The 27,961-nt window shown below is 43.0% G+C and overlaps 1 protein-coding gene across 1 annotated transcript; it reads right to left on the reverse strand.

Moving 5' to 3' along the window:
- Positions 1 to 81: 81 nt before the first annotated feature.
- Positions 82 to 27,961, reverse strand: LOC145394898 (hemicentin-2-like). Its single transcript, XM_080268650.1, has 10 exons — positions 27,880 to 27,961; positions 27,094 to 27,356; positions 25,943 to 26,069; positions 24,846 to 25,018; positions 24,150 to 24,312; positions 14,573 to 14,695; positions 13,921 to 14,070; positions 8,889 to 8,999; positions 7,036 to 7,229; positions 82 to 2,015 (listed from the first exon to the last, which is right to left on the reverse strand). The coding sequence occupies exons 1-10, from the start codon at positions 27,959 to 27,961 to the stop codon at positions 1,785 to 1,787; spliced, it is 1,617 nt and encodes a 538-aa protein (XP_080124776.1). The 3' UTR covers positions 82 to 1,784.

Genomic DNA, 27,961 nt, shown 5'->3' on the forward strand with positions numbered 1-27,961 from the left:
AGAGGAAGGTTATTGTTTGCTTGTGGTCGATTTTCCCACCACCACCACCACCACCACCACCACCACCACCACAAAGACTGGGTTATGTATTGGCCACAGAATCACAATGGTACCTACATTATGTCCACCAATGAGAAACAGAACGTTCAAAACATGGCCCAATAAAACTGGGTGTTGTTGTTCTGATGTCTACATTACTGAATACCATATTTCTGAATACAGTACCAATATAACTTTGGCATGGCAAGGCTGTCACACCACACCAGAAGAAAACATCACATCACAGCAGACAACACACCCTACATCTCCCCATGTGAAAGGACCCTCTGGCCATCTGCCAGAGGAAGGCAGTTGCTTGCTTGTGACTGATATTTTTTTTCAGCCAGACAGACTGGAGAAAAGCAGTAACAACAACAAAACTGAACCACACTAGACTATACAACACCACACCACACCACACCAGACAACACCACACCACACAACACCACACCATACCAGACAATGCCACACCATATCACCATCATACAGCAAGCTGGCTATGGTATATTTAGGCTACAATTCAGTTGTGGAACTTCAGGATGATTTTTTGACCCTATTTGGCAAATGTACATGTGGCAAATGACTGCTTACAGTCATACTTAAACAGCTGTACTCTCAGCATATGGAGTTACTTTTCCAGTTCAGCAAGTCAGATCTTGACAACAACAGGCAATCAGTTATAAGACAATCACAGAAAGCAAATTGCTACAAATGTTCATCCATCCATCCATCATCCAATCCTACGTTGCCCCATGAGGAGCATAGGAACCCGGGGCTAGGCAAGTTGGTCCTGACATTTAAGATGAGATTTAATCATATTAAAAGTACATGCTACTCTGAGCAGAAGTTTATCTGAAAATGTCAATTATATTAGAAATGGAAGGTAAACTGAAAATGAGTCACTTAGAAACATTAGTTTAGCTAGTCACTTTGAAAACGATGAATGTTAGTGAACCAACCATCCAGATCTGATAGTGATCAAATCTCCTAAAGGCATATTTATTGTGTAACAATGCCATATGCTGTAGAATCTCATGAATCTGGTAAACTGATCACTCAAAATTCACTTTGAAAGCAGATCACTCGGCACGTCACCTGAAGACTAAGCCATTCCAAAAGCAGCTTGCACTATGGAAGAAACAGTTATTTTATGAGAACTCACTATGTACTTAATAAATATGTCATTCCAATAAAACATCACTCAGAAAAAGTGACCTGAACGCATGTCCTCGTGAAATACTGAAGACACAAGATACTTGACATGAGGGATACCACAGTCTATGGTACTTCAGGCATGTTCAGCTGTACACATCTGGCTTTCTTCTGAGCTGTGCCCCTCTGATAAAAGGCCAGCTAACAATTCCATTATTATTCTGCTGCCAGTGGGTCACTGTTTCTCAGAGGTCACTGACAATTTATGAGCAGAGTCCTCTGACAGAACTTCACACACACACACATTGAAACGAAAATTGTGTTCTCTTGGGCTCTAATAGAGTCCATAACAATCAATGCAAGCACAGGACACTTGGAGAACAAAAGCTACTGGAGTCAATATTCACTGTAAAAACTGGTCACTGAGAAAGCAGCAGGAGTCACTCCACAAGTACTGCTCACCTTGAAATATATAGTATATTCTTTGTACACAGTGTGTCAGTATGAAGCAGCTGTCACTGGAGCCGGCTGCCATCACCACCTGTCCGGCCCACCACTAGGTAACCAGTGGAGGCTCAGGTGCAGACTCAGGTTCAGGAGTGGGAGGTGAAGCAGTACAATGGCAAAAGAGTGGGTAGCAGGACAGGCAGTAGGGTGTGGGCATCACTGGCGGCAACAGAGTGTGCTGCAGCTGTTACGTTGAGACGGATGAGGGCAGCAGCAGCGTGTGTATGTCCCACCGCCACCAGGACCCACGCCCCGGCATCGCTGCCACGCACCCCAGACACACTCAATGCCGCAACACGGCAACCAGAGGACACCGCCTGGGGAAAAATGCTTTAGGATTAATGCCAGTCGACTGCACCAACATCCATCCAGCAAACACTTTTGCTACACACTTATCGAAGGCATGAAGGTTACTTAAGCAGAAAATCAAATTTTATTGTCACAATCTTTGGCAACAATATGACATGCAATAATTAAATTTACTTCCAGGCCCCCTGTTGTACAGCTGGGTGAACAGAGACAAGAAGAAACAAATTCTGCAGAAGAGTTTAACCACACCAAGAATCAAACTTAAACCTGTTGTATGCTGGATATGCTAAGCCACACATCACCAGTTCCTCTCACTCAACCCCCAGCTTTTGGGGAGGTGGTTGTAGGTTACAGGAATACCCTCATATAGGGTGTTCAGTTCTGTACTCTAAACAAAAGACGCTGCACAGCAGCCATTCGCCAGACCTAATATGAAAATCTATAACCTGCACCAACATACTGCCTGATGATGCATCCTGTGAGATGCAGCCTCTGCAACAAGAATTCCAGGTGTTTCTCACCGAATTTGGCATCCCTGCCCCCCATTTCATACTCTTATACCTTGTTTCTTATTAGATACCCCACTCCAGTACAAATGTTGGGATCAAATGTATTTCATATCATTCAATTCAGTCAGTGATTTTTACTTAGCATTTTAGAATTAGTTTCTATTCAGTCACTGAACTGGTATTTCAGTTTACATCCAAAACTGGCTTAACTTAAACAAAACTGACTAACACTGTTATACAGATGGTGGTGAAATGTCTACTCACTGTAATACCTGTATATTTTTGCCTTTTTCTATAACAGGTATGATTTTGTTTAAGCTAATGATATATGATTTTTATATCTGAAATTTATCTGAGCTAATAATGTTCAAAAACATAAGTTATATCTGCAGGTACTCTAGTCAAGTGTCCAGGGCAAACATGTGTCTGGCCGATGGTTAAGTTGGATGGAGGAAAAGGAGCTCAAATGCTAGACATCTGGCCACCCAACTCTCATACCAGTGCCAAGCCTCCATTACCAGTTCATTGTACTTCACTATCCCACCTACAACTTTAACACTCAGCAAACCCTGTACTGTATACACAACGTCTCTATATCCTGCACACATCACCACCACCATCTACCATCCAACTATCAATCATTAATTCATTCATTATCCATCTGTTTATTCACTGTCCATCCATTCATTCACTTTCTATCCATCTGTTCATAAATCCATTCCTCTCTCCACTGACCATTAATCCATTCATTCATCATCTATCTATTCATCATTCATTCATTCAACATCCATCTATCCATCACTCACACACCACACATCCCTCCATCCGCCACTATTCCATCTATTCAATCATTCATTCATCATTCACCCATCTATTATCCATCCACCATTCATTCATTCATCATCCATTCATTGGTCATTAACTCACTCACCATCCATCCATCCATTATCCAACTATCCATCCAATCATTCATCCAGTCATTAATAAACTCATCCACAGCCTGCACTACTGCCACACAAACTCCACTACTCTTCAGTTTTTACAGTAACTCTTTCACAACTTGAGAAATGTTAATTGTACAGTCACGCGTACTAATTTCTGCTCAGGGGGTTACCCCTTCCTTCCCCCCACTACCCTGGACAGAGGGAAGGGGGGAATTGTGAACAAGTCTACCCCGCCTTCTGCCCCCAACTCCCCCACCCTCCACCTCCTGCTGCCAGTTACTGATTAGATGCAAATTTTCTCATGTCCTGTAAACATGACTAAACTGTCGTCGCACACGCTTTCAACGGCCAAGATTTGGACTATATTTTTAGATTAAATTATTACCGTATTGAACTGCATTCTCAAATTGAAAATATTCACCATCATTGTAATCCAGTGTCGTCCGCTGCACAATTCTGGGTTCCAGTGCTTACCTTTTCACTTCCCCCAGCTCTCTCTCTCTCTCATGGCTGGATGATGGGGATTATGTGTGGGATGCTGGAATTGATGGTAAGATGTGCTGTGGTGAAGGATGGGATGGGTGGGATGCTTGGGTTGATAAGTGGGATCCTAGGATGGATGCTGGGATTGTGGGTAGAATGATGGGATGGTGGGTGGGATGGTGGGTGGGTTGCTGGGATGGTGGATGGGTTGCTGGGATGCTGGATGGGATGTTTGGATGGTGGGCATCATGTTGGGATGGAGGATGGGATGCTAGACAGTGACAGCAACTATGGGATAGTGGGTGGGATGCTGGGATGGTGGGTGGAATCCTGGGATGATGGGTGGGATGCTGGGATAATAGACAGGATGCTAGAGGCAGGCATATTAGGCAGTAACAGTGACATCACCCAGAGCTCATGGGCTTTTGTCAACATCTGTACATAGCTCCATCCATCCATCATTCAATCATATGTTGTCCCATGAGGAGTTTAGGAGCCCGGGGCTAGGCAAGTTGGTCCTGGCATTTAAGATGTCCATAGCTACTGTAACATAATAACTTCACAGAACACAATAAAAATTCAGTATGAGAAGAATAACCATAAGTTAATAAAAAAAAAAATCCATAATATTTAGCGATCCAATGAGGCAGAGTTCCTAGGAAGGTGGTGAGGCGTGCAATGAGAATGCTTGACATCGAGGAGTGGCTGGTTAGGGTCGTTATGGCCATGTATGTGGGTGCTCACACCAAGGTAAGGGTGAATGGAGATTTGAGTGATGAGTTTTCCATGAATGTTGGTGTGCATCAGGGGTTAGTCTTGAGCCCCTTGTTGCTAATCATGGTACCTGAAGCCCTCTGATGTGACTTGAGAAATGGACTTCCGTGGGAGATGTTGTATGCTGATGGTTTGGTGTTGGTTGCAGAGAATGAAAGGGAGGTGAAGGAAAGATTTAGGAAGTGCAGAGATGGTATGGGGCACAAGGGCTTAAGAGTAAATGCATATAAAACAAAAGAGATGGAATCTAGGGCGGGGAGCGATACTGGCTAAGAAGAGGGAGAGTGGCGAAGTGAGATTTGCCTCAAGGGCATGGGAAGTAATTCCATCTTGTGCAGTGTTTGTGATAAGTGGATGCATAAGAGATGTAGCGGTATTAGAGGCTGACTGCGAGATAATGCTGATTTCATGTGTACAGTATGTTGGGGAGAGCAAGTGGATATTGCAAGGCATGAAAGGACTGTTGGGGAGAGCAAGTGGATATTGCCAGGCATGAAAGGACTGAACTTGTTTGGGAGTCTCTTGAGTGTGTGAAAGAGTTTTGTTATTTGGGAGACATGTTATGTGCTAGAGGTGGGGCAGGAGCTAGTTCTGTGGCTAGAGTAAGGAGTGGTTGGAAGAAGTTCAGGGAGCTGTTGCCTCTCCTGACAATAAGAGGGCTCTCCCTCCGTGCTAAGGGATCTTTGTATGAGGCATGTGTTAGGAATGTAATGTTGTATGGTCATGAGACCTGGGCAGTAAAAGAAGAGGATATTTGCAATCTCAAACATACAGAAATGGCAACGATTATGTGGATGTGCAGTGCATCCTTTAGTGCAAGGCCTGGGGGGGCTAAGATTGCAATGGAAGAGTTGAGAGGTAGGATGGGACTTGAGTGTATTGGTGTCATGATGAGGAGAGGTTGACTGAGATGGTCTGGGCATGTGGAGAGGATGGGTGATGATAATTTGGTGCAGAAGGTGAGAAGTGTTAATGTTGGGGGTAGGGTAGTGAGAGGTAGACCGAAAAAGACCTGGGATAAGGTCATTGAGTGTAACCTCAGGGTTAAGGGATTAAATAGGGAAGCTGCCAGAGATCGAGCAACATGGACAGCCACCATTAGGTGACCAAGGCCGACGCATGCAAGTATGTAGGAGCCTTCAAAAATGAAAACAAAAATGAGTGATTCGTTCATTCATTCATCATCTGATCCAGTGTTGCCCCATGAGGAGTGTAAGAGCCCAGGACTAGGTAAGTTGGTTCTGATTTTTAAGATGAGTGTGACCAGCCTCACTCATCCCTGAGTGACACTGCATGAGGATTAAACCCCAACCATCCCTTGGATATAAACCTGCACCAGCTCAATCCAACTGGAGCATCATAATTACCCACTAAATGTCCAGGTGCCATAATTTGGTTATATTGTTACCACCCAGCATAGTAAATGGTTTCCTGGTGTACAGGAAACCATTTGACTTGCCACTCAGTGTAAAGTCACTCGAAGACAGAAGGAAGAGGAAAGAATGAGGGAAAGAAACACAGAAGAGGAAGGAAGGAAGAGAGGAAAGGGCAGTTACCCAAGAGCAGCACTGAGCGAGTACTGGTAATGTAAAAACAACATTCCTTGTTTCCTTCCTTCTTCTGATGTCCTCCTTTCCTTCTTTCTTTCCTCTTCCTTCTGTCTACAGGTGACTCTGCACTGCCTGACAAGCCAAAAGGTTTCCTGTACACAAGAAACAATTTACTACACTGGGTGGTAACCAAATAACCAAAGTATGGTGCCTGGTGGTTTGGTGGACAATTCAGGCATTATAACTGGATTGAGCCTGTATCAGTTTATATCAAAGGGATGGTTGAGGTGTACTGCTCATGTAATGCCACTCAGAGATGAGTGAGGCTGGTCACTCTTCTTAAATGTCAGGACCAACTTGACTAACCCTGGGTTGCTACGATCCTCTTGGGGCAACACTGGATTTGATAATGAATAATAACAATACTGTATTAATAATAATAATAACACAAGGAAACCATTTACTATGCTGGGTGGTAACCACATAACCAAATTATGGCGCCTGGTGGTTTAGTGGGTAAATAAGGCTCTCCAGTCAGATTGAGCCAGTGAAGGTTTATATCCAAGGGATGGTTGGGGTTTATTGCTCATATAATGCCACTCAGGGATGAATGAGGCTGGTCAATCTCATCATAAATGTCAGGACCAAATTGCCTGGCCCAGGGCTCCTGTGCTCCTCATGGGGCAACGTAGGATTGGATGATGGCTGGCTGGATAACAATAACATATCACTTAGTTTTTAGTAACACAATGATGACATCATTCTAACTGTGAGATTGTGTGCGGTGATTCTTTCCCTGGAGTGCCCTGGTGTGATGGGCACGAGGTGGTGTGGGGGTAGCCAAGTGAGGGCGGTGGGAGTGGGCGTGGGGCGGCCACATACATGGGCAGCCAGCACAGCATTACCTCCACCTACTGTCACCACACTGGAGTTCACTGCCACCACTTGCACCCACCCTGAACCTGCAATGTGTATGATTTATTGGGATTAATGAGCTTGCTTTCCTTTTTTCATTCATTCATTCATTCATCACCCAACACCATCATGATCAACACCATCATTACCACACAGATTGATGACCTTTCTTTCATTCAACATCATCATCATCATCAACAATCATTATCATCATCATCAACACCATCATTACCACACAGAGTGATAACCTTTCTTTCATTCAACATCATCATCATCATCAACAATCATCATCATCATCATCATTCAAACTGGCATTGTTCCCACATGGAATGAGAATATACAAAACTGAGAGAACTATCATCGGCATTCCCAGTGAAATGGGTCAGACACTCATTCACATATAATTCAAGCCAGTGGAATCCTGAATCTACCACACAGCTTAACTAACTCCCCATATATTTTTTTGATAATTTTCCTTACAGATATACCGGGTGATTCACGAGTTTTTCCGGAAACTCTGGGAAATGCGAGCTTATGCAGTTCTAAGCATAAAATACTCTATAAGTATAGGTGTTTAATGTATTAGTTTACAAGTGGGGATATTTTCAAATCAGACATGTGAGTGGGAGGAAGGCAGACTGATGGCGACCTTCACTGTGTTGCAAAGTTACTCAATTTTCTTCTATATTTTACTCGTTCTCATTCTGAATTAAACTATTCTTTCATTACTCTTCAGTGTATGAGTGGACCAGCCGAGTGACGACGAAAGCCAGTGGCGAGGCACTGAGGTAACTGTACACCTGCCACACCACCCTCACTACTACGCACAACAGTTACCGCAGAGCAATTTTTCTCTGATTTTGACTTTTTTCCACTCCACCCATGAGGTAAAAGTCTAGGTGCATTTTTTTTTTTTTTTTTTTTTTTTGAGGCTTCCCCAGGAGGGGAAGCCTAATCCTCTTGCCTCTCCATGCATTCAGCTGTGGCTCCAACTCCAGGAAAACAACCTTTGTCCCACAGATGCTGATAGACATGTTAAAACACTTTTGCTTCTGGGCTCCTTCTGTTTGGATATTTCCGTCTGTATTCTCTTGCTGATGCTTCAGCGTCGCCATTGCAGAACCCATAGATAAAAATCATATCTGCATATTCAACGTTTGTAAAAGTGGATGGCATTGTAGCGAAATGTAGGTGAAATCGTCCCTGGAATTAACATGTCTTCCACAATCACCTAACACTTGGCAGGAACTGTCAGTCTGAGCAGAACTCTGAGGTACCTCATCTCATATCACTGGTTGCCATGTTGACTTCTGCAATAGTAGATTTATTTGTCACTTTAAAGTGACACACTTTTCTATGTAGAGCAATTACTTACCTGGCGATTAATGAACGAATAGTTTAATTCAGAATGTGACCAACGAGTAAAATTAAAAACAAAAAAGTGAGTAACTTGGCAACACAGGGAAGGTCGTCACCAGCCTCCCGCCTCCCGCTCACTTTCAGATTTGAAAATTTCCCCACTTGTAAACTGTTACATTAAACACCTATACTTATAAAGTATTTTATGTTTAGAATTGCATAAGCTTGCATTTCCCAGAGTTTCCGGAAAAACTCGTGAATCACCCGGAATTTTACATAGGTGGGGAGCTGCTCATCATGAATACCCCAAGGAATCAGTGCTCTCTCTCTCTCTCTCTCTCTCTCACCTGGCATATGAACTGGGCAGGGTGGATGTAACGCAGCCTGTGTGGAAGATGATGTGGCTGGTGTCTTCCTCAGCAGCTGCGGTGTGTGTACACTGCCACCACTACCCTCACCTGTCACAATGAAACATCCTCACTGACACATACAGGCAATGCAACTACTCAGATATTCTGTAGTCTTTATACTTTAGCCTGGCCCAGATGTTTGTCTTTTTGCAGTTTGTTTCAAGTACCTCAATGGCAGAATAAGGCAATACTATGGTTCGACACCCTTTTCAAAGCAATTCGTGACTAGCATTGGATTCTAGGTTATAGACTACGAAGGGTATTGTTAACCCCAAGAATCTGATGATGTTTTTCCAGATATTATTTTACCTGTCTGTAAACAATTCTGTTCAGCCTGAGAGAAACCTTTTGTAGTGATAGGGTAAATAAACTCTATATGTAACCTCTGCATTTGGTAAAGTCTTTCCTGACCTGGAAAAAAAAAAAAATCATCTATAGATAAGAAGAATTAAAATGAAAAAACAGGTCATCATTGTTAAGGGGTGATGGAGGCTTCTTAGCACCTATTACTAACCTGTTAATGCTTCTGGTATGGTATTATATATAGTATTTGTTTATGATATTTACGTTATCTATAGTAAATCTAAATTGCATAACAGAATCGTACGGAGTAAAATGCAAGATTAATCGTCAAGAAATGGGTACCAGAAAACATAAATTCACTTACGCACATGAGCACACAACCCCCATTCACATAATACACACAAAAATAGTCGACACAAGGGGCTATCTTGATGCAGCACTTATATTTTGGCTTCTCCTGTATGGTGATGTGTTTGTATTTAGGCTACGTAAATTAGCCACCTCCAAGCAATCTTATTCAGTTTCCAAGAATGCCTCTGTAGTGAAAGAGATAATGGAGGTTTTACGTATGCTACCTCCACAATGTTGTTAGTTTTCAAGAGTGCCCATGTGGTGGATAAAATAATGGAGGCTACACCTGAGTTCTATCTATCTGTCTATTTATAGCTAGACACCACAATACCCTAGGGGGAGGCCGTTTGACTCTGAGTATGTTATAGCTCAAAAAGTCTCTACACAGTTGAATTCAATCATCTAGTAGTAGGACGAATAAAAGTGCACAAGAAGTCCACACCTGACAAGCAGGCTTCCATGAACAGAAGGGGGGGAGAGGGGGTCACGCCATATTCTGTGGAGGGGTGATTGGGGTTCCACTGCTGTCCATTGTGCCCACATTTAATACTCTACAATTTCAAATAGGTAGTATGGGAGTGGACGACAAAAATAGTAGACTGCTAGTGGAGAAGGAAGACAAAGTGAGCAGATGGAGCGAACACTTAAAGGAATTGTAAAAAATAGAGAATGAAAGAAGTCCGAGGATAAGTGGCTAGGGAATGGCCATGAGGAGGAGGGAGATGAAAAGGGAGGAGGATATCAGTAGGAGGGAAGCAATGAAGAAAGTCAGAATGGCAAAAGCCCCAAGAATTGATGGAGTGTGTGGTGAAATGCTCAAGAATGGGGGAGAGATAGTAGTGGAGTGAATATGGACAATGTGCAGAATGGCCTGGGAGGAAGGTAGAGTTCTGGAAGATTGGAAGTCTGGTATAATTATTCCCCTATATAAAGGAAAAGGGAGGAAAAGAAGTGTGTGGTAATCATAGGGGCATTTGTCTTCTTAGTGTAACAGGAAAAGTATATGGTAGGATACTTACTGGCAGAGTTGGGGAAATAAATGAGGAATTTGTTGGAAAAGAACAGGGAGGTTTCAGGAAGGGAAAAAGTTGTGTAGATCAGATATTCATCCTAAGATCTTTAGGGAGAAAGCTTCAAGAAATGGGAAAGTTGCATACAGCCTTTATGGATTTGGTGAAAGCATATGACAGAGTTGGTAGACAAGGATTGTTGAAAATATTAATAATATATATATATATATATATATGGAGTACATGGGAAGCTGCTGAATGCCGTGAAGAGTATGAATGGGGACGCTAGGGCTGCAGTGTGTGTGGATGGTGAACTGAGTGAATTTTTTTATCTGAATGTTGGATTGAAACAAGGATGTGTCATGTCTCCCTGGCTGTTCAATCTGTATATGGATGGAGTTATAAAAGAGATACTGTGTAGGGCAGGGGAGTGGAACTGGAGCAGCCCTAATGAGAGAGGGAAGCATTTGGAAACCTCCTGTTTTGTTTTGCAGATGATGCTGTATTGTTAAGTGAGGATGAGGGTGAACTACAAGGCTTAGTGAATGAGTATGGGAGAGTGTACAAGAGACGGAATCTAGCACAGAATTTAGGGAAGAGTAAAGCCGTGGTCTTTGAAAGAAATGATGTCACTGAATGCGCTTTAAGGTTTGATGGTGAAGAAATGGAAAATGTCAGTACATTTAACTGCAGTACTTGGGTAATGTGATGAGTAAGGATGGAAGTTTTGAGGATGAAATTCATGAAAGAGCACAGCAGGAGGAAAAATTGCTGTTTCCCTGAAAGCAGTGATAAGGAATAGGGAAGTGAGCATGGAAATTAAGAAGACACTGCATGACAGTATTGTGATACCAACTCTAACATACATAATTGAAGCTTGGACCTTGTTGGAAGGGCACAAGTAAAGAGTGAAAGCAGTGGAAATGAGTTAACTGAGAGGAGCGGATAGACAGACTGACAAATCAGGAAGTGAAGGAGCATTGTGGTGTGGACGTGGATGTGATAGAAAGCGTCAAAAGTAAACAGAAGTGGTTTGGTCATGTGGAGAGGATGAGGAATGAAAGACTAACGAGGAGAGTGTATCTGAGCTAGGTGGAGGGGGGGAGAGGGAGGGAGGAAGAGACCAAGGATGAGATGGAGGGATGGAGTGGAGAGGTATATGAGAGAGGGGAGTGTGAGCTGAGGGGAGGACAGCAAAATGGCATGGGACAGGGCAACATGGAGGTGTTTTGTTTGCGGCCATCTCTAACAGGATTGAGGCATCTGGCTATAGGCTGATAAACAGAATTCCAAATACAGGGATCCAGTGGGGGGTCAAGGATCTAACTGAGGGGGCAGGTCCCCCATACCCCTCCATGACTATGCCTTGCTGAAGAGTATATGATTACAATACAACACAGCATAACAGACCACACTACAAAACAAAAGGGCATAATATCACATTTAATGCTAAACTAACCAAAAATGTTGGTGAAATCAATGTGTAATATATGGCCAATAAAACAAAGCATCACAACATATCAGAAGTATGGGAACAGTAGCATAACAACACATCACAAAACACTAATTAACTGGTAAAGAATGTTAACAAAGACAGAGTGTGATTCATGGGAACACAATTAATTTCCTGAATCCTGATGACATCTTTCTTAGTCTATTTCTGGTTATACTAAATTACTCAACTTTGGAAAGACATCTTGTGATGAACATATTTATTAAGGCTATATCTAACCCCTCAAGTTGGGAAAGTCTACCTGAATCTAAATCAAATCAAGAGGTGACACCAAGATATAAGAAGAGTTACAAAGAATCCATGTGAATACAACAAGGAAGGCCCATCACGATTATATCTTGTTGACCAAGCACACTGACAGACTTTAGGTGGCTTTAGAGATTTTGTAACACTTACTTCTAGCGATTTATTCTCCTCATAAGCCTCAGTATCCTCTTGCATGTTCTTAACGTAAATCATATCAATGCTAAACAATATACAGCAAATACCACAGAAGATAATGTTAACATTTAACATGCTAAATAAATTGTTAAGGAAAGAATGCTATGAAGCTAATACTACACAGAATATGGTTCAACAGTGTAATGCATGATAAAAAAAAAAAAAAATAAATAAAAAAAAAAAAAAACTCTTAAAGGCATGACAGCATAACTATGAAGACATGGCCTGGGTCATTGCTAGGATTTCAAAAATGGGGTGGTTATGCCTATGTATGGAGTGGCCCAAGGAGACTGTTTTAGAGGGTTCAGGGGTATTACTCCTGCAATCTGAGGTGGCCACTGAGATGACCAGGTCCATTTCATGGGTGGCCCATGTCACTCTGGTAACTATACCACTGCATGACAACACAAAAGGCATAACAACAAAGGCATGACAAGGCAAGAGGCATATTGAAGGAATGACAACACAACATAGGCTTTAGAAAAATGGCATGACAACACTGGGCATAACAACAATACAAATGAAGCATAATACAGCTAGCTACAACAAAAGCTCAGCAACACCAGACTGTTATAAACACACTGATTATGTAACTAAACAAGGAGAATGAAGTATGAAAAATTATATAAGAAATAATAAGGTGTGGCAACATAAGGAAAACATTACAAAAAAGAGGAAGAAGATATGATGGCAAAGTAACACAGTGGTAAACAACAGCAAAAGGTAATATACTGACCAAGTACATTGATAAAGATTGGCAGTGACACATAACAAAACAACCGCTAAAGCATGACAACACAAAGATGACACACAAAAAAAGCAAAAACAAAAAAAGGACTAAATGTAGGCAATGCAACAAAAACAAAGATAGCAACAAAAAAAAGGTAGCAACAAAAACAAGGGCAGCAACAAAAACAAGGATGGCAACAAAAGGGCAGCAACAAAAACAAGGGTTGCAGCGAAAATAAGGGTGGCAACGAAAATAAAGGTGGCAACAAAAACAAGGGTGGCAACAAAAACAAGGGTGGCAACAAAAACAAGGGTGGCAACAAAAACAAGGGTGGCAACAAAAACAAGGGTGGCAACAAAAACAAGGGTAGCAAAAACAGCAGAGGGTAAAACAGTGAGGCCCTTATATAATGTTCCTCTTCCACTTTCCGATCTGCAGGGTAATTTCTCGTGTGTTACGGAGACGGCCCAGTCAACATAATCAATGTCTAACCTGCATCACTTAGTCATTCCGTACTCCCACTGCCATACCCACGCCCACAACAACAAAGTCCCTGTAACACATAAGACACCACCAGAAGTGTCTAGTGGCGCACTATTAATGAATTAACCACATACCTACCAAGTACATTGATAAAGACAGAGTGTGATGCGAAGTGTCCAAAAGGGTGGTTGGTTGCACACTTGTACCAGCCCCTATCCTCAGCCACCGCCCTCGTTATATTCAGCCACCCTCCTGTCGACGACACCTCACGACCACCACCCTCTGTCTCTGTCGATATATAGATGGATAGATAGATAGACAAATGGATGAGAATAGGTACTGAGAAAGGGTTATACCTAATATACACTATACTCTGTCTCTGTGGGCAGAAAGACACACAGATATGAAGAGAGGCAGAGATAAAGAAGACAGATATACTGACAAAGAGTGGTAAAGAAAAAATGGATAGATAGATACACAGATCTAGATCGAGATCTAATTAGAGAGAGAGAGAGAACCAACATTTTTTTTCACTGGGTGGTTGGTAGGAGGAGAAGATGCTTGGCCCAGAAGAGACAGTGGGTGAAAGAGTAAATTATGTTTGAGTACAGTTTAATGGCATAAGTTACTTGTTGTTAGGGTCTGCATGATGTGTTTTTTGTTCCCTTATTTCTACATCCCTGGCATACTAGGGTGTGTGTATATTTTCTTGTGTGTGTTGTAGACCAGCTCTATCAACTGAAAACAAACTAACATTGTGGTTCTTCAATCAATCCTGATAATAACTAACCTTTGAACCATGTGGGTGTGGATTGGGGATTGGCATCTACGAGGCAGAGGAGTGACACCGCGCTGCCTTCCCGCACTGGTGTACCCCACACCGGCCACCGTCGTAACCGGAAGTCGGGTGAGTCTGCCAGAGGAGAGCTGGGTCATGGCACTGCGGTAGGAGGGCACTGATGCATTATAAAGCAACTTAAGCAATGGGATGCACACACACACACAAATCATACATTTAGCATTCAAATATATAAATGAAGACATGCTGAGAAAAATAATAACATCATTCATCAGACCAGCCCTGGAGTATGCATCAGTAGTCTGGAATCCTCATTTAAAAAAACACATAGGTATGACTGAAAAAGTACACAGGGCAACAACAAGATGGGTACCAAGCTTAAGGGATATAGCTACGAAGAAAGACTAGAAAAACTGAATCTACCAACACTACAGGAGAGAATTAAAAGAGGAGACACGATTATGCTATATTAATGCATCTTAGGGAAAGAGAAAATAGACATAAATGAGTAAACAGCATATGGGGCAGCATCAGCAAGAGGACATTGCAAAAAACTACATAAAAAGAGAGACAATAAAGATGTAAGGAAATTCAGTTTCCCAAATAGGACAACTGATCAATGAAATGCACTACCAAATGAAATAGTGTGTGTCAAAACAATGCATAAATCTAAGGATATGTATGATAAAAATGGTTTAATATATGGGACAGTACAAGCTTGACTCACTCCTGTAAAGATACAATTAGGTTCGAACAATTAGGCAGGGTATGAACACACACACACACACACACACACACACACACACACACACACACACACACACACACACATACACATACACACACACACACACACACACACACACACACACACACACACACACACACACACAAACACACACACACACACACACACATACTGAAAGAAACATGAGGAGGAGGGAAAAGAAGCTCATACTTCTGTCAATGCATGATAAAATCTGAGGGAGTATATTTCCAAAAAATGGGGGATTTCACAACAAAGCCATAAATGCAATATCAGAGGGATAAAATGCAATGAGAAAAGTACTTATCATATTTCTTTCTGACACAATATTACTACCCTCGTGTCACATGCAGCTTGGCTGTCAAACCACTTTAAATAATTCTTTTTTATCTATTTCACTCCTTTGATGTAGGTCTCATTAAATTCATGTTACTTTTGAGAAGTTTTATTTAGTTGAGGAGACTTTTTTTCACTAGAGGGGTGAGGTACTGACAAAAACAAGTATCTTCCCAAGATCTGACAAATACATAGTTGAAAAATCAAACCATCTGAAACACGCACTGGTAGAGATAGGGTTTTCAATGCATTTCACAAGTTGCAAACCTGCATCAGACTTGGAAGATAGGTGTTTCATTGACTGTACGGTTTCCATTAATTTCATCATACTTATGGTACCCATCTGAGCTGAGTATAATGTCTGGTACATTCTATTTACTCTAACTTGGCCTAAAATTCCCATCCCTCCATTTTGAATCTTTAGTTGTATGAAAAGACTGATCACAAAGTGGTGCTATGGAAAGTTTGCAGAGCAGTAGCTCTGAAACTTTCTGCCACAGAACTACGTGAAATAAGGTGTAAAGGATGAATATCTGACCCAATTTAAAGTAAAAAACAGTAGAGTAGCAATAAAATATAGTGCAAAAAATACATCATCGTACTGAAGGAGATAATAAAGCCAATACTTGGTGGTGACCAGAATTAGGATTCAAGTAAGATGGAGGAATAGAAGAAGGGAAAGACGAGAGGAAGGAGTAGTTGCAAGGAGAGTGGAAAGGTTACAAGAGGATGAGAAAAAGGCAGAGTTTAAGAGAGAAGTGGAGGAACGATTGGGCAAATATGAATTGGAGCAGATGGGAGATGTGGAAGGTGTGTGTAGGATATTTACAGAAGAAATATGTGCAGCATGTGATGTGGTGTGTGGAAAGAAGAGAAGATGGAGGGGGGTGCAAGGAACAGAGTGGTGGGCTGAAGAGGTGAGACAGGCTGTGGCACAAAAGAAGAAAGCATACAATGAATGGATGAGAAATAGGGGCGAGGAAGAAGTTGAGAGGCGGAAGAGAGAGTTATATGTAGAAAGAAAGAGAGAGGTGAAAAGATTAGTAAGAGAGAAGAAGAGAGTGGATGAGGAATTTGGAAGGAATTTGAATGTAAAGTGGAGGGACTATAAGAAAATGTTCTGGAAAGAGGTGAAAAGAGTAAGACAGGGTGGAAGTGAAGTTAGCAGGGGAGTGAAAGATAAAAATGGTAGATTACTAGTGGAGAAGGGAGAAAAAGTGAGCAGATGGAGAGAACACTTTAAGGAATTGTTGAACATAGAGGATGGAAGTAATGCGAGTATAAGTGGCTGGGGAATGGCTGGGAGAAGGAGGGAGGTGAGAAGACAGGAAGAAATCAGTAGGATAGAAGTTGTGGAAGCAATGAAGAAAGTTAAATCAGGGAAAGCCCCAGGAATTGATGGAGTATGTGGTGAAATGCTGAAGCATGGGGGAGAAATAGTAGTAGAATGGATGTGGAAGATGTGCAGATTGACCTGGGAGGAAGGTCGAGTCCCGGAGGATTGGAAGTCAGGTATAATTATTCCCTTGTACAAAGGAAAAGGCAAAAAAGAAGTGTGTGGTAATCATAGGGGCATTTGTCTTCTTAGTTTAATAGGAAAAGTGTATGGTAGGATACTTATTGACAGAGTTAGAGAAAGAACAGAGAAATTAGTTGGAGAAGAACAGGGAGGCTTTAGGAAGGGAAGAGGTTGTGTAGATCAGATATTCATTCTTAGATCTTAGGTGGAAAAGTTTCTAGAGAAGGGAAAGAAGTTGTATGCTGCTTTCATGGATTTGGAGAAAGCATATGACAGGGTGGATAGACAAGGATTGTGGAAAGTGTTAAGAATATATTGAGTAGATGGGAAGTTGCTGAATGCTGTGAAGAGTATGTACGATGGTGCGAAGGCTGCAGTGCGTGTGGATGGTGAACTAAGGGAATTTTTCTCTTTGAAAGTTGGGTTGAAACAGGGATGTGTCATGTCTCCATGGTTGTTCAATCTGTACATGGATGGGGTAATAAAAGAGGTACAAGGTAGGGTAGTGGATGTTGGAGTGGCCCTGGTGAGAGAGGATAGTGTTTGGAAACTCCCTGTACTGTTGTTTGCAGATGATACTGTGTTGTTGAGTGAAGACAAAGGGGAGATGCAAGGCTTGGTGGATGAGTTTGGAAGGGTGTGTAAGAAACGGAATCTAAAGGTGAATGTAGGAAAGAGTAAAGTGATGGTCTTTGAGAGAGGTGAAGTCAGTGAATGTACAGCGAGGTTGGATGGTGAGGAATTGGAAAATGTGAGTACGTTTAAGTATTTGGGTAGTGTGATGAGTAAGGATGGAGGTTTGGAGGATGAAGTGCTTGAAAGGGTACAGCAGGGAAGAAAGGTTGCTGGTTCTTTGAAAGCAGTGATAAGAAACAGGGAAGTGAGCATGGAAGTGAAAAAGTTACTACATGACAGTATTGTGATACCAACTCTAACGTATGGAAGTGAAGCTTGGACGTTGTTGGAAGGACACAAGTCAAGAGTGAGAGCAGTGGAAATGAGTTATTTAAGAGGAGCCTGTGGAGTCACATGGAGAGACAGGCTGACGAATGAGGATATAAAGGAGCTTTGTGGTGTGGATGTGGATGTGATAGGAAGCGTTAGGAGGAACACACTGAGGTGGTTTGGCCATGTGGAGAGGATGAAGGGTGAAAGACTGACAAAGAGAGTGTATGTGAGTGAGGTGGAGGGGGGAAGAGGGAGGGGGAGGCCGAGGATGAGATGGAGGGATGGGGTGGAGAGGTATATGACAGAGGGGGGTGTGAGTTGAGAGCAGGGCAGTGAAATGGCGGGGGACAGGGCAACTTGGAGGCGATTTGTTTGTGGCCACCCCAAACGGGATTGAGGCGTCTGGCAATAGATAGATAGATAGATAGTTAGATTCGTGTCCAGATCTATTCACCAACGGAACTGACTGTTTTATGGAAGGGAATTATCAACGCTCACCCTGGTGGGAAATATAATGGTTGGTGAATTCTTAACAAATGAGACAATATTCATACTCAATATTTAAATCACATGGGTCAAAACTGGAATGATCTTTGGTGTGGGTTTCTGAAGCAAGTTCAAACCCATGTCAGCCCAGTATCATCTTTCCAAACTGTAAAACATTGCTGCACTTTGCAATGTTTCCTGTTGCCAAGATGATCTCATTTAATCTACTCAACTGTAATCTAACTTAACCTAGGATGACCTGACTTGATCTGAACCCCCACAGGGCCCACATGACTAATCTAACTAGACAACACTAGACCAGACTAGACTAACTAACCTAAGCTAACCAAAGCCTTCTTAGAAAAGAATGTTGAGATCAACTACAGTTCTTAAATTCGGAACCTGGTGCGGCAGATAATAATTACCCACCTGGCTGCCTGCTGCATCAAGACACACGTTATCTCCTTGTCCAGTAGAAAAGTATGGAATTTGTTTATCTTTGGCCACTGCTTCTCTCACGGAGTGTTGACCCAAAAATCATAGCAGCACCAAACAATAAATGCTAACACTGGCAAACAAGTAAAGAAGCACTAAATACATGCTGGAGCTTCAGGGACTTAAATGGGTTTTAGCTGATGTCGCTTATTTCTACAGGAAGGAGGCACCGCGTTACCAAAACAGGTCAGCGTGTGACAGATGAACAAGGCTGCTCTCAGAGATGATTGTTGTTTTAGTCGTTTTCATTTTTGAAGACTCCAACATGCCTCCATGTGCCAGCCTTGGTCCCCTAATGGTGGCTCTCCATGCTGCTCAGTCTCTGGCAGCTTCTCTATTTAGTCCCTTAAACCTGAGGACAAACTCAATGACTTCATCCCAGGTCTTTTTCGATCTACCTCTCACAACCCTACCCCCAACACTTCTCACTTTCTGCACCCAATTATCATCCCCAATCCTCTCCACATGCCCAAACCATTTCAATCTACCTCTCCTCATCACTGGACACTCCAGTCCCATCCTACTTCTCAACTCTTCCATCATAAACCTAGCCCCCCTAGGCCTTGCACTCAAGGACTCACTGCACATCCACCTAATCATTGCCATTTCTGTATGTTTGAGCCTGCGAATATCCTCTTCCTTTACTGCCCAGGTCTCACTACCATACAGCATTACACTCCAAACACATGCCACATACAAAAATCCCTTAGCACGGAGGGAGAGCCCTCTCAATGTCAGGGAAGGCAACAGCTCCCTGAATTTCTTCTGACCACTTCTCACTCTAGCCACAGAGCTAGCTCCTGCCCCACCTCCAGCACATTACATGTCTCTCAAATAACAAAACTCTTCCACACACTCAAGAGACTCACCAGCAAGTTCAGTCCTTTCACACCTGGCAATATCCACATGCTCTCCCCAACACACAGCACACATGATGATTCTGCATCTAAAATATCTCTCTCCAGTTATACGAAATGCCGACCCATGCACGACCATACACTGAACACTGTAACAGGTAATGCTAAGCCATGCAGTGTGATACTCACACTGAACGAAGAATCATTATAAAATAATATACTGTATGTTCAACTAAACAAATGCAATACTCATTGAAAATTGAACCAAACAGAAAATGTGAAGGCCTATACATAATGAATAGAGTATTCATCATCATCATCTAATCCTGCATTGCCCCATGATAAGCATGGGAGCCCGGGGCTAGGCAAGTTGGTCCTGACATTTCAGATGAAAGTGGCCAACCTCACTCATTCCCGAGTGGCATTACATGAGCAATAAACCCCAACCATCCCTTGGATATAAACCTACACAAGCTCAATCTGACTGAAGCACCACAATTACCCACTAAACCACCAGGCACCATAATTTGGTTACATGGTTACCACCCAGTGTAGTAAATGGTTTCCTAATGTACAGGAAACAATTTGGCTTGTCACTCAGTTTACAGTCACCCATACACAGATGGATGAGGAAAGAATGAAGGAAAGAAAGACAGAAGAGGAAGGAAGGAAAGAAGGAAGGAAGGGAGGAAAGGGCAGACACCCGAGGGCAACACTACACTGAATGTGTGGATGGTGAGTAAAATATGAAAATATGTACATAATGAGAGTAAAATATAAAAGACAAAAGTTCTATCTATCTATCTATCTATAGCCTGACGCCCTAATCCCGCAAAGGGTGGCCGCAGACAAAACGCCTCCAAGTCACTCTGTCACCCACCATTTGACTCCCCTCCCCCCAACTCACCCCCCCCTCCCTCATATACCTCTCAACTCCATCCCTCCACCTCATCCTCGGTCTACCTCTCCCTCTCCCTCCCTCCACCTCACCTACATACATCCTCTTAGTCAGTCTTTCATTCTCCATTCTCTCCACATGTCCAAACCACCTCAGTGTATTTCTCCTAATTCTTTCAACCACATCCACATCTACCCCACAACGTTCCTTCACTTCTTCATTCGTCAACCTGTCCCTCCACGTCACTCCACATGCACCTCTCAAGTAACTCATTTCCACTGCTCTCACTCCTGACTTGTTCCCCTCTAGCAAGGTCCACGCCTCACTTCCATATGTCAGGGTAGGGATCACAATACCATCATGCAGTGACTTCTTAACTTCCATACTCACCTCCCTATTTCTCATCACTGCTTTCAGTGTACCAACAACCTTTCTTCCCTGCTGTACCCTTTCACGTACTTCATCCCCCAAAGTTCCATCCTTACTCATCACACTACCCAAGTACTTGAATGCACTCACATTCTCCATATCCTCACCATCCAATCTCACTGCACACTCTGTGACTTCATTCCTCTCAAACACCATAACTTTACTTTTGTTTACATTAACTTTCAGCTTCCTCCTCCTACACACTGTCCCAAATTCATTCACCAAACCTTGCAACTCCCATTCATCTTCACTCAACAATACTGTATCATCAGCAAACAGCAACACCGGAAGCTTCCAAATCTCACCCTCATTCATTAGGGCCACCCCCACATCCACTGCCCTACCTTGCACCTCCTTTACAACCCCATCCATATATATATTAAACAGCCATGGAGACATCACACACCCCTGTTTCAGTCCCACATTGAGATCAAAGAACTCACTCAGCTCACCATCCACTCGCACCGTAGCCCTAGCTCCCTCGTACATACTCTTCACAGCACTCAACAATTTCCCCTCCACTCCATATATTCTCAATACCTTCCACATACCTTGCCTATCTATTCTGTCATAAGCTTTCTCCAAGTCCATGAAGGCAGCATACACTTTCCTTCCCTTCTCTAGATACTTCTCCACTAAACATCTTAGAACAAATATCTGATCTACACACCCTTTTCCCTTCCTAAATCCCCCTTGTTCTTCTCCAACTAGCTCCTCTGTCATATGCCTAACCCTATCAATGAGTATTCTACCATATATTTTACCAGTCACACTAAGAAGGCAAATACCCCTATGGTTACCACATACTTCTCTCTCCCTTTTCCTTTGTACAGAGGAACAATTATACCTGATTTCCAGTCCTCTGGAACCCTTCCCTCTTCCCAAGCCAATCTACACAACTTCCATATCCACTCCACAACAATCTCACCCCCATACCTAAGCATTTCACCACACACTCCATCAATTCCTGGGGCCCTTCCCAGCTTAATCTTCTTCATCGCTTCCACTACTTCCGACCTACTGATCTCTTCCTCCCTCCTCTCATCTCTTCTTCTCCCAGCCATTCCCCAACCGCTTATACTCACACTGCTCTCACTCTCTACATTCAACAAATCCTCAAAGTGCTCCTTCCATCTCCTCAATTTCTCTCTCTTCTCCACCAACAATCTATTATTCCTATCTTTCACTCCCCTACTATTTCCCCTTTCACACTGCCTTACTTTCTTTACCTCCTTCCAAAACAATTTCTTACTCTCCCTCCATTTCACACTCAGATTCCTCCCAAACTCTTCATCCACTTTCTTCTTACTCTCCTTCACCAGTCTCTTAACCTCCCTTCTCCTGCTCACATATACCTCTCTCTTCTCTCTCTCATCTTCTCCCCTACCTCTACTCGCCAACCATTCACCATATGCCTTCTTCTTTTGTTCCACAGCTCGTGTCACCTCATCATTCCACCATGCTGTCCCTTGCACCTCCTCCTCACTCCACAAACCGCCTCACACGCTGCGCTTATCTCTTCCGTGAATATCTTACATACGTCTTCCACCCCTTCCATCTGCTCTAGCTCATACCTTCCCAATCTTTCTTCCACTATGCTCTTATACTCTGTCCTTTTCTCACTATCTTGCAATTTCTCCACTCTTCTCACAGGAGCTACCTCCTGTCTTCCCCTTCGTCTCCTCAACCACTTTCTTTGCAGCTCTACCTTGGCCATCACTAAGTGATGGTCCGAGACTCCATTCCCCCACCCTCTCCACACCCTTGCATCCAACACTTGTCTTCTCATTCGCTCATCCACACACACGTAGTCTATCGTTGCCTTTCGTTCAACAAGTTCACCATCCATCCTCCTCATTACTCTCCATGTATACCAGTGGATCATCTTATGATGAAAGTAGGTGTTGGCTATTGCCAACCCCTTACCAGCACAGATGTCCACCAAGGCACTACCATTCCCATCTACTTCAGCTGGCACACCCCACTGACCAACCACTCCATCCATTCGTACATTCCCAACTTTGCCATTCATGTCTCCAATCAACAGCACTCTCTCGCTCCTCTCAAACTTGTCCATACATGCTTCTACTCTCGCCCAAAACTCATCTTTCACTCTTGCCACTCGATCCTCTGTTGGAGCATACACACATACAATCGCCCATGCTTGTATACCTACTTTCATCCTCACCCATACAATCCTTGCACCCACTGTTCCATACTCTCTTATATTCTCCTTCCACTTCTTGCTTATCATCAGACATACTCCCTCTCTTGCCCTCTCATTCTCACTGACTCCCGCACATATACCTACACCGTGTTCCCATTCTCTCATCCTTTCACCTTTCCATTTAGTTTCAGTCAATCCACATATATCCACTTTTGCATCCTCAAGCACCTGGACAATCTCTCTCTCTTTCACTTCATCATTCATTCCTCTCACATTCCACATTCCTACCCTCAGAAAGTCCTTTGTCCGTTCCTTAGTCGTCAACGTATGGTCCGTCTGGGTCCGAGGCGCTTTGTTCACTTTTTTAGTTAGTTCTTTTTACGGGGTGGGGCACTAACCCACCACCAACCCTTTTAGTCGCCTCGTACGACAAGCAGGGATACTGGGGGAGTATTCTTGAAACCCCCCTACCCCCAGGGTTTTTAAGAAGGAGCATCGGTGTGAGGTGGGTGGAACTCAAGACACCTTTGTTAGAATCTCAGGCTGCTCCACCTTACCTCAAAAAAGTTACACACTAAAATAATGACTGCACATGTATTTTACATTACATACTAAAGCACACAATATACACTGCATTCTACATATATAAAGCAGCATCAGCACTGACACTGGATGTTGAGCGTGAGGGTGGTTGATGCTGGGTGTTGCAGTGAGGGGTGTGTGACGATACAGGCCACCGTAGCGTTGTGGTGGTCCCGCCCCGCAGATGTCAACGTAAAATTACTCACGCTGCGATACTGACCATCCTCCTCTAGCCACACAGCACGTACCTGTTATCGAGATATGTGGTTTGGAAGTTAAAGTACAACAAAGTAAAGCAGTTTAAGTTACTTTAGGTTTGGTAATGCATCTCCTCTTTCTCTCTGGTTAAGACTGGTGAGGATAGGTTAGGTTTGCTGTTGTCCCCATGCTTCTTATCACATGATGCCTACCTGAGGAGGAAATATAAGTTGGTCAGGTTTGTTATTAGTTCAAATGCTGCCTTTCCGTATTATGTTAAGTTAGGTTAGGTTTGGTTCTACAGTGTCCTCTCCTCAACTCGTCACAAAGAGCACACTTGTGAGGGTGACATGTGATAAAGTTAGGTCTGGATCTCATCCTCCTCCCTTTGAAATATTGCATGCACCTGGAGAGGGAGATGTGGTTATGCTGGAATCTACCTATCCATCCATCCATCTATCTTTGCCTTTCTGTATACAGTATTTACTCTACCTATCTATCAATCAATCCGTATGTCTATACTCTCTATATTTGTCTATCTGTATATCTTTTCTCTCTCTCCCTCTCTCTCTCTCATACACACCTGGCTTGCTGTGGTGACATCTATGGAGGCCAGAAGCCATGTAATTTGAGGTGCTGGGTTGCCTCCATCCACCACACAGTGCAAGGTGAGTGTGTTGCCTTCCCTTGTAGTCAGCCTTGCACCTTCTGCTAACTGGGCACCACCGTACACCAGGTAAGGACGCTCCGGGGGGACTGTGGCATGGGAGGAGAAATGACAGCACAGTTTCAGACACCTTAGCCCCCTCCATCCACCCACCCAGATGAAAAAATGCTCCCACCCTATTTTGTTACCTATCCAAGATGATTATGTAGCCTTCAAACGTCTCACATGTCCAATCTTAAGCTGATTAACCAATTGCTATTTATTCAGACTGAGTTTTTATAAACTGGTGTGGGCTGGTGAGAGTGCAATGAATAGATGGATCAGTAGCAGCATGGCAATCACTTTTCGCATCACAAAACAACCACCACAGGGCACCATATTGCAATCCTGGGTTGCCAGGTTCCAATTTCATGTTACAAAATGACTTCTGCATCCTTTGCACTGTACTACTTCATGACTAGCATCATTTTCTAGTGTTAATCTATTGCTGCAACTTAGCTTTCAAGATGAAAAGATGACAATTGTTGGCCATGTTAGAGTAAAAAGAGTATAGTAACAATTATCTTGGTTTGGGGTTGTATTCTTGTGATGAAAACAGCAGTGAAGGAATTTATATAAGTAAGAACAATAAGTCTCCTGATGAGGGGCCCTACAGTTGAAATTATTTGCTTGTAAGATTGATTATACATATACTAAACTCCTTTTAATCTAATGTGGCCTAAAATATAAACCTCTCCATACTGAATGCTATCTAGTAAAAGTGTGACAACAGAGTACAATGACGTCAAGAAAAAGTGCTATGGAAATGATGATGAGCCATAGCACTGTCTTTTTCGGCCACTCAGCTATGTAAAATAAGCTTCGAATGGATGAAAATCTGGATCATTTTAAGGTGAAGGAGCTGTATTGATGAGCATCCTGGTACATGTGCAACAAGTGTAAAATAGCCTAAGTGGTCAATGAATTCCATAGAGATGAAGTAAAAACTGTGGTGAAAATTGCTATATACGTACTAACGACGAGTAAACTTGTGCGTGGCCCTGGTCGACCCGATCTCCGGCACCACCACACCCCAGAGTCCACCACCACAGCGTGAGAGAACATCAGTCGACCCGTCCACATCACACTTACCCGTAGGTCCTCAAGTAGCTGTAAAGGAATCAAATGAATCATCACCACTATCATCATCATCATCACCAACATCATCATCATCACCACCATCATCATCACTATCATCATCATCATCACCACCATCATCACCACCACCATCATCACTATCATCATCATCACCACCATCATCATCATCACCATCATCATCATCACCATCCTGACCCTTGATCTTTCCTACTCCAAGGTGGGGTGAGGGAGGGTCTACAGAGCCAGAAAAACTTGACACTATAAGACACTAACCAAAGTTTGCCCAGTTGAATGAGCCACACTCCCATTCACTCCCCATTCAAGTCCCCGGAAACCTGTCTCTACCTGGTAGGTTAAAAAAACATTCCTCACATAACTTCACACTCACCTATCTGACAGAGTCAATCTAACGATTGTCAAGTTAAAACGAAGCCCTGGTAATACACTCCACACAGAATTTATCCAGCCAACTCAAGTGGTTGCCTGCTTCCTAACCTCATTAGCTGCTAGGTACGTAGCCTACATACAGAAATTTAGAGGGGGTCACTGGAAAGCAGAAAAGTTTACATTAAGGAAAATTATGGAGGGTTACTTCAAAGGCGCAAAGGATTATATTATGGAAACACATATTGTTATCTGAAAGGTACCAAAGTTTATATTCGCTGCTCAACTGAATGTCATCATCAAATATTTGTGCATGAGTGAAAATGACAGCCAGAAATTATTCTTCCTTATGCCAACCAAGTATGATGAACAATACATACCCTAACACCATTGTGGTACAATCGCACCTCTCCATGGTACACTGTCATTGCCAGGTATACACGTAATATAGTTCATAGACTATACAGTATAGTATACAGGTTCATTAGTGTATGAGTGAATGTATGAGTGAACATCACTGCCAGATATAGATGTGATATAATTCGTAGACTATATGTACTGTTACATTAGTGTATGAGTGAGCGTATGAGGGACAGTGACAGCCACAGATAATCCTTCCTCATGATGGCCAAGTACGAAGAACAATACGTACCCTAATGCCATCATGGTACCATCGCACCTCGCCCTGCACACTGTCATCACCAGGTACAGGAGTGACATGGTCGGGCACCTTGCACTCCAACAGCACCTCCTGCCCCCGTACCACCACCCGCTCCTCCACCATCTCTCTATCGTCGCCACCAGCTTCCTCCACCAGCACCTCCCCAGAGGCCTCCGTCACATTCACCGCCAAGGCCGCTTCATCAGCCTCACGTTGACCACCACCAGGACGCAGGTATTGCACATCTGAAAGTAGCAGAGGTTCAAATTAGTACATCATAATCACCAACGGACTGAGCCATCCTCATAACATATGAGATATTGCCAGAAGAGCTCCTCGTGGAGTATATACTATTTATGGACCACCCTGTATAAGAGAATGTCTGAATGTAATACGAAAAATAAATTGCTGAGAAAGAGGTGGTAGGGAGCATCCTTGGCAGTGATTATGTTCCCTTGTCAATGAGATTTGTTTCTAGTGCATACTATGCTCTTTTCTCTTTCCTAACCTGGACTAAACTTGCATCTCCCCATCCTGAATGCTGAGATCTAATATATTTACACTAGAAAATAATGCTAGTCACGAAAAAGCGCTATGGAAAGGATACAGAGACGCACTATATTATTCCGTCAGTGAGCCACGAGAAATAAGCAACAAAAGGATAAATATATATGATAAGTTAAGCTGAAATTACAATACTGAAAGAATAATTAACCTGATCTGCCAGTGAGTGTTATCTCCCCACCCAGGATAAAGGACGTGACCCACCTGAGGCCGGGGAGGCGAGGCAGCAGAGTAGTAGCAGGAGCAGGAGCGGCGGCAGGCCCGGCAGCCAGCGGGACAGGCCCAT

This window comes from Coenobita brevimanus, chromosome 29 (assembly GCF_032717465.1).
Source record: "Coenobita brevimanus isolate Jiangsu-jjx chromosome 29, ASM3271746v2, whole genome shotgun sequence".
NCBI lineage: Eukaryota > Metazoa > Arthropoda > Malacostraca > Decapoda > Coenobitidae > Coenobita > Coenobita brevimanus.

Coding starts and splice junctions, on each gene's coding strand:
- LOC145394898 (XM_080268650.1), bottom strand. CDS start 27,961: ATGGGCCTGTCCCGCTGGCTGCCGGGCCTGCCGCCGCTCCTGCTCCTG. Junction 14,071..14,572: donor CACACCCACATGGTTCAAAG/GTTAGTTATTAT, acceptor ATATATCGACAG/AGACAGAGGGTGGTGGTCGT. Junction 7,230..8,888: donor CTGCCCAGTTCATATGCCAG/GTGAGAGAGAGA, acceptor TACACATTGCAG/GTTCAGGGTGGGTGCAAGTG.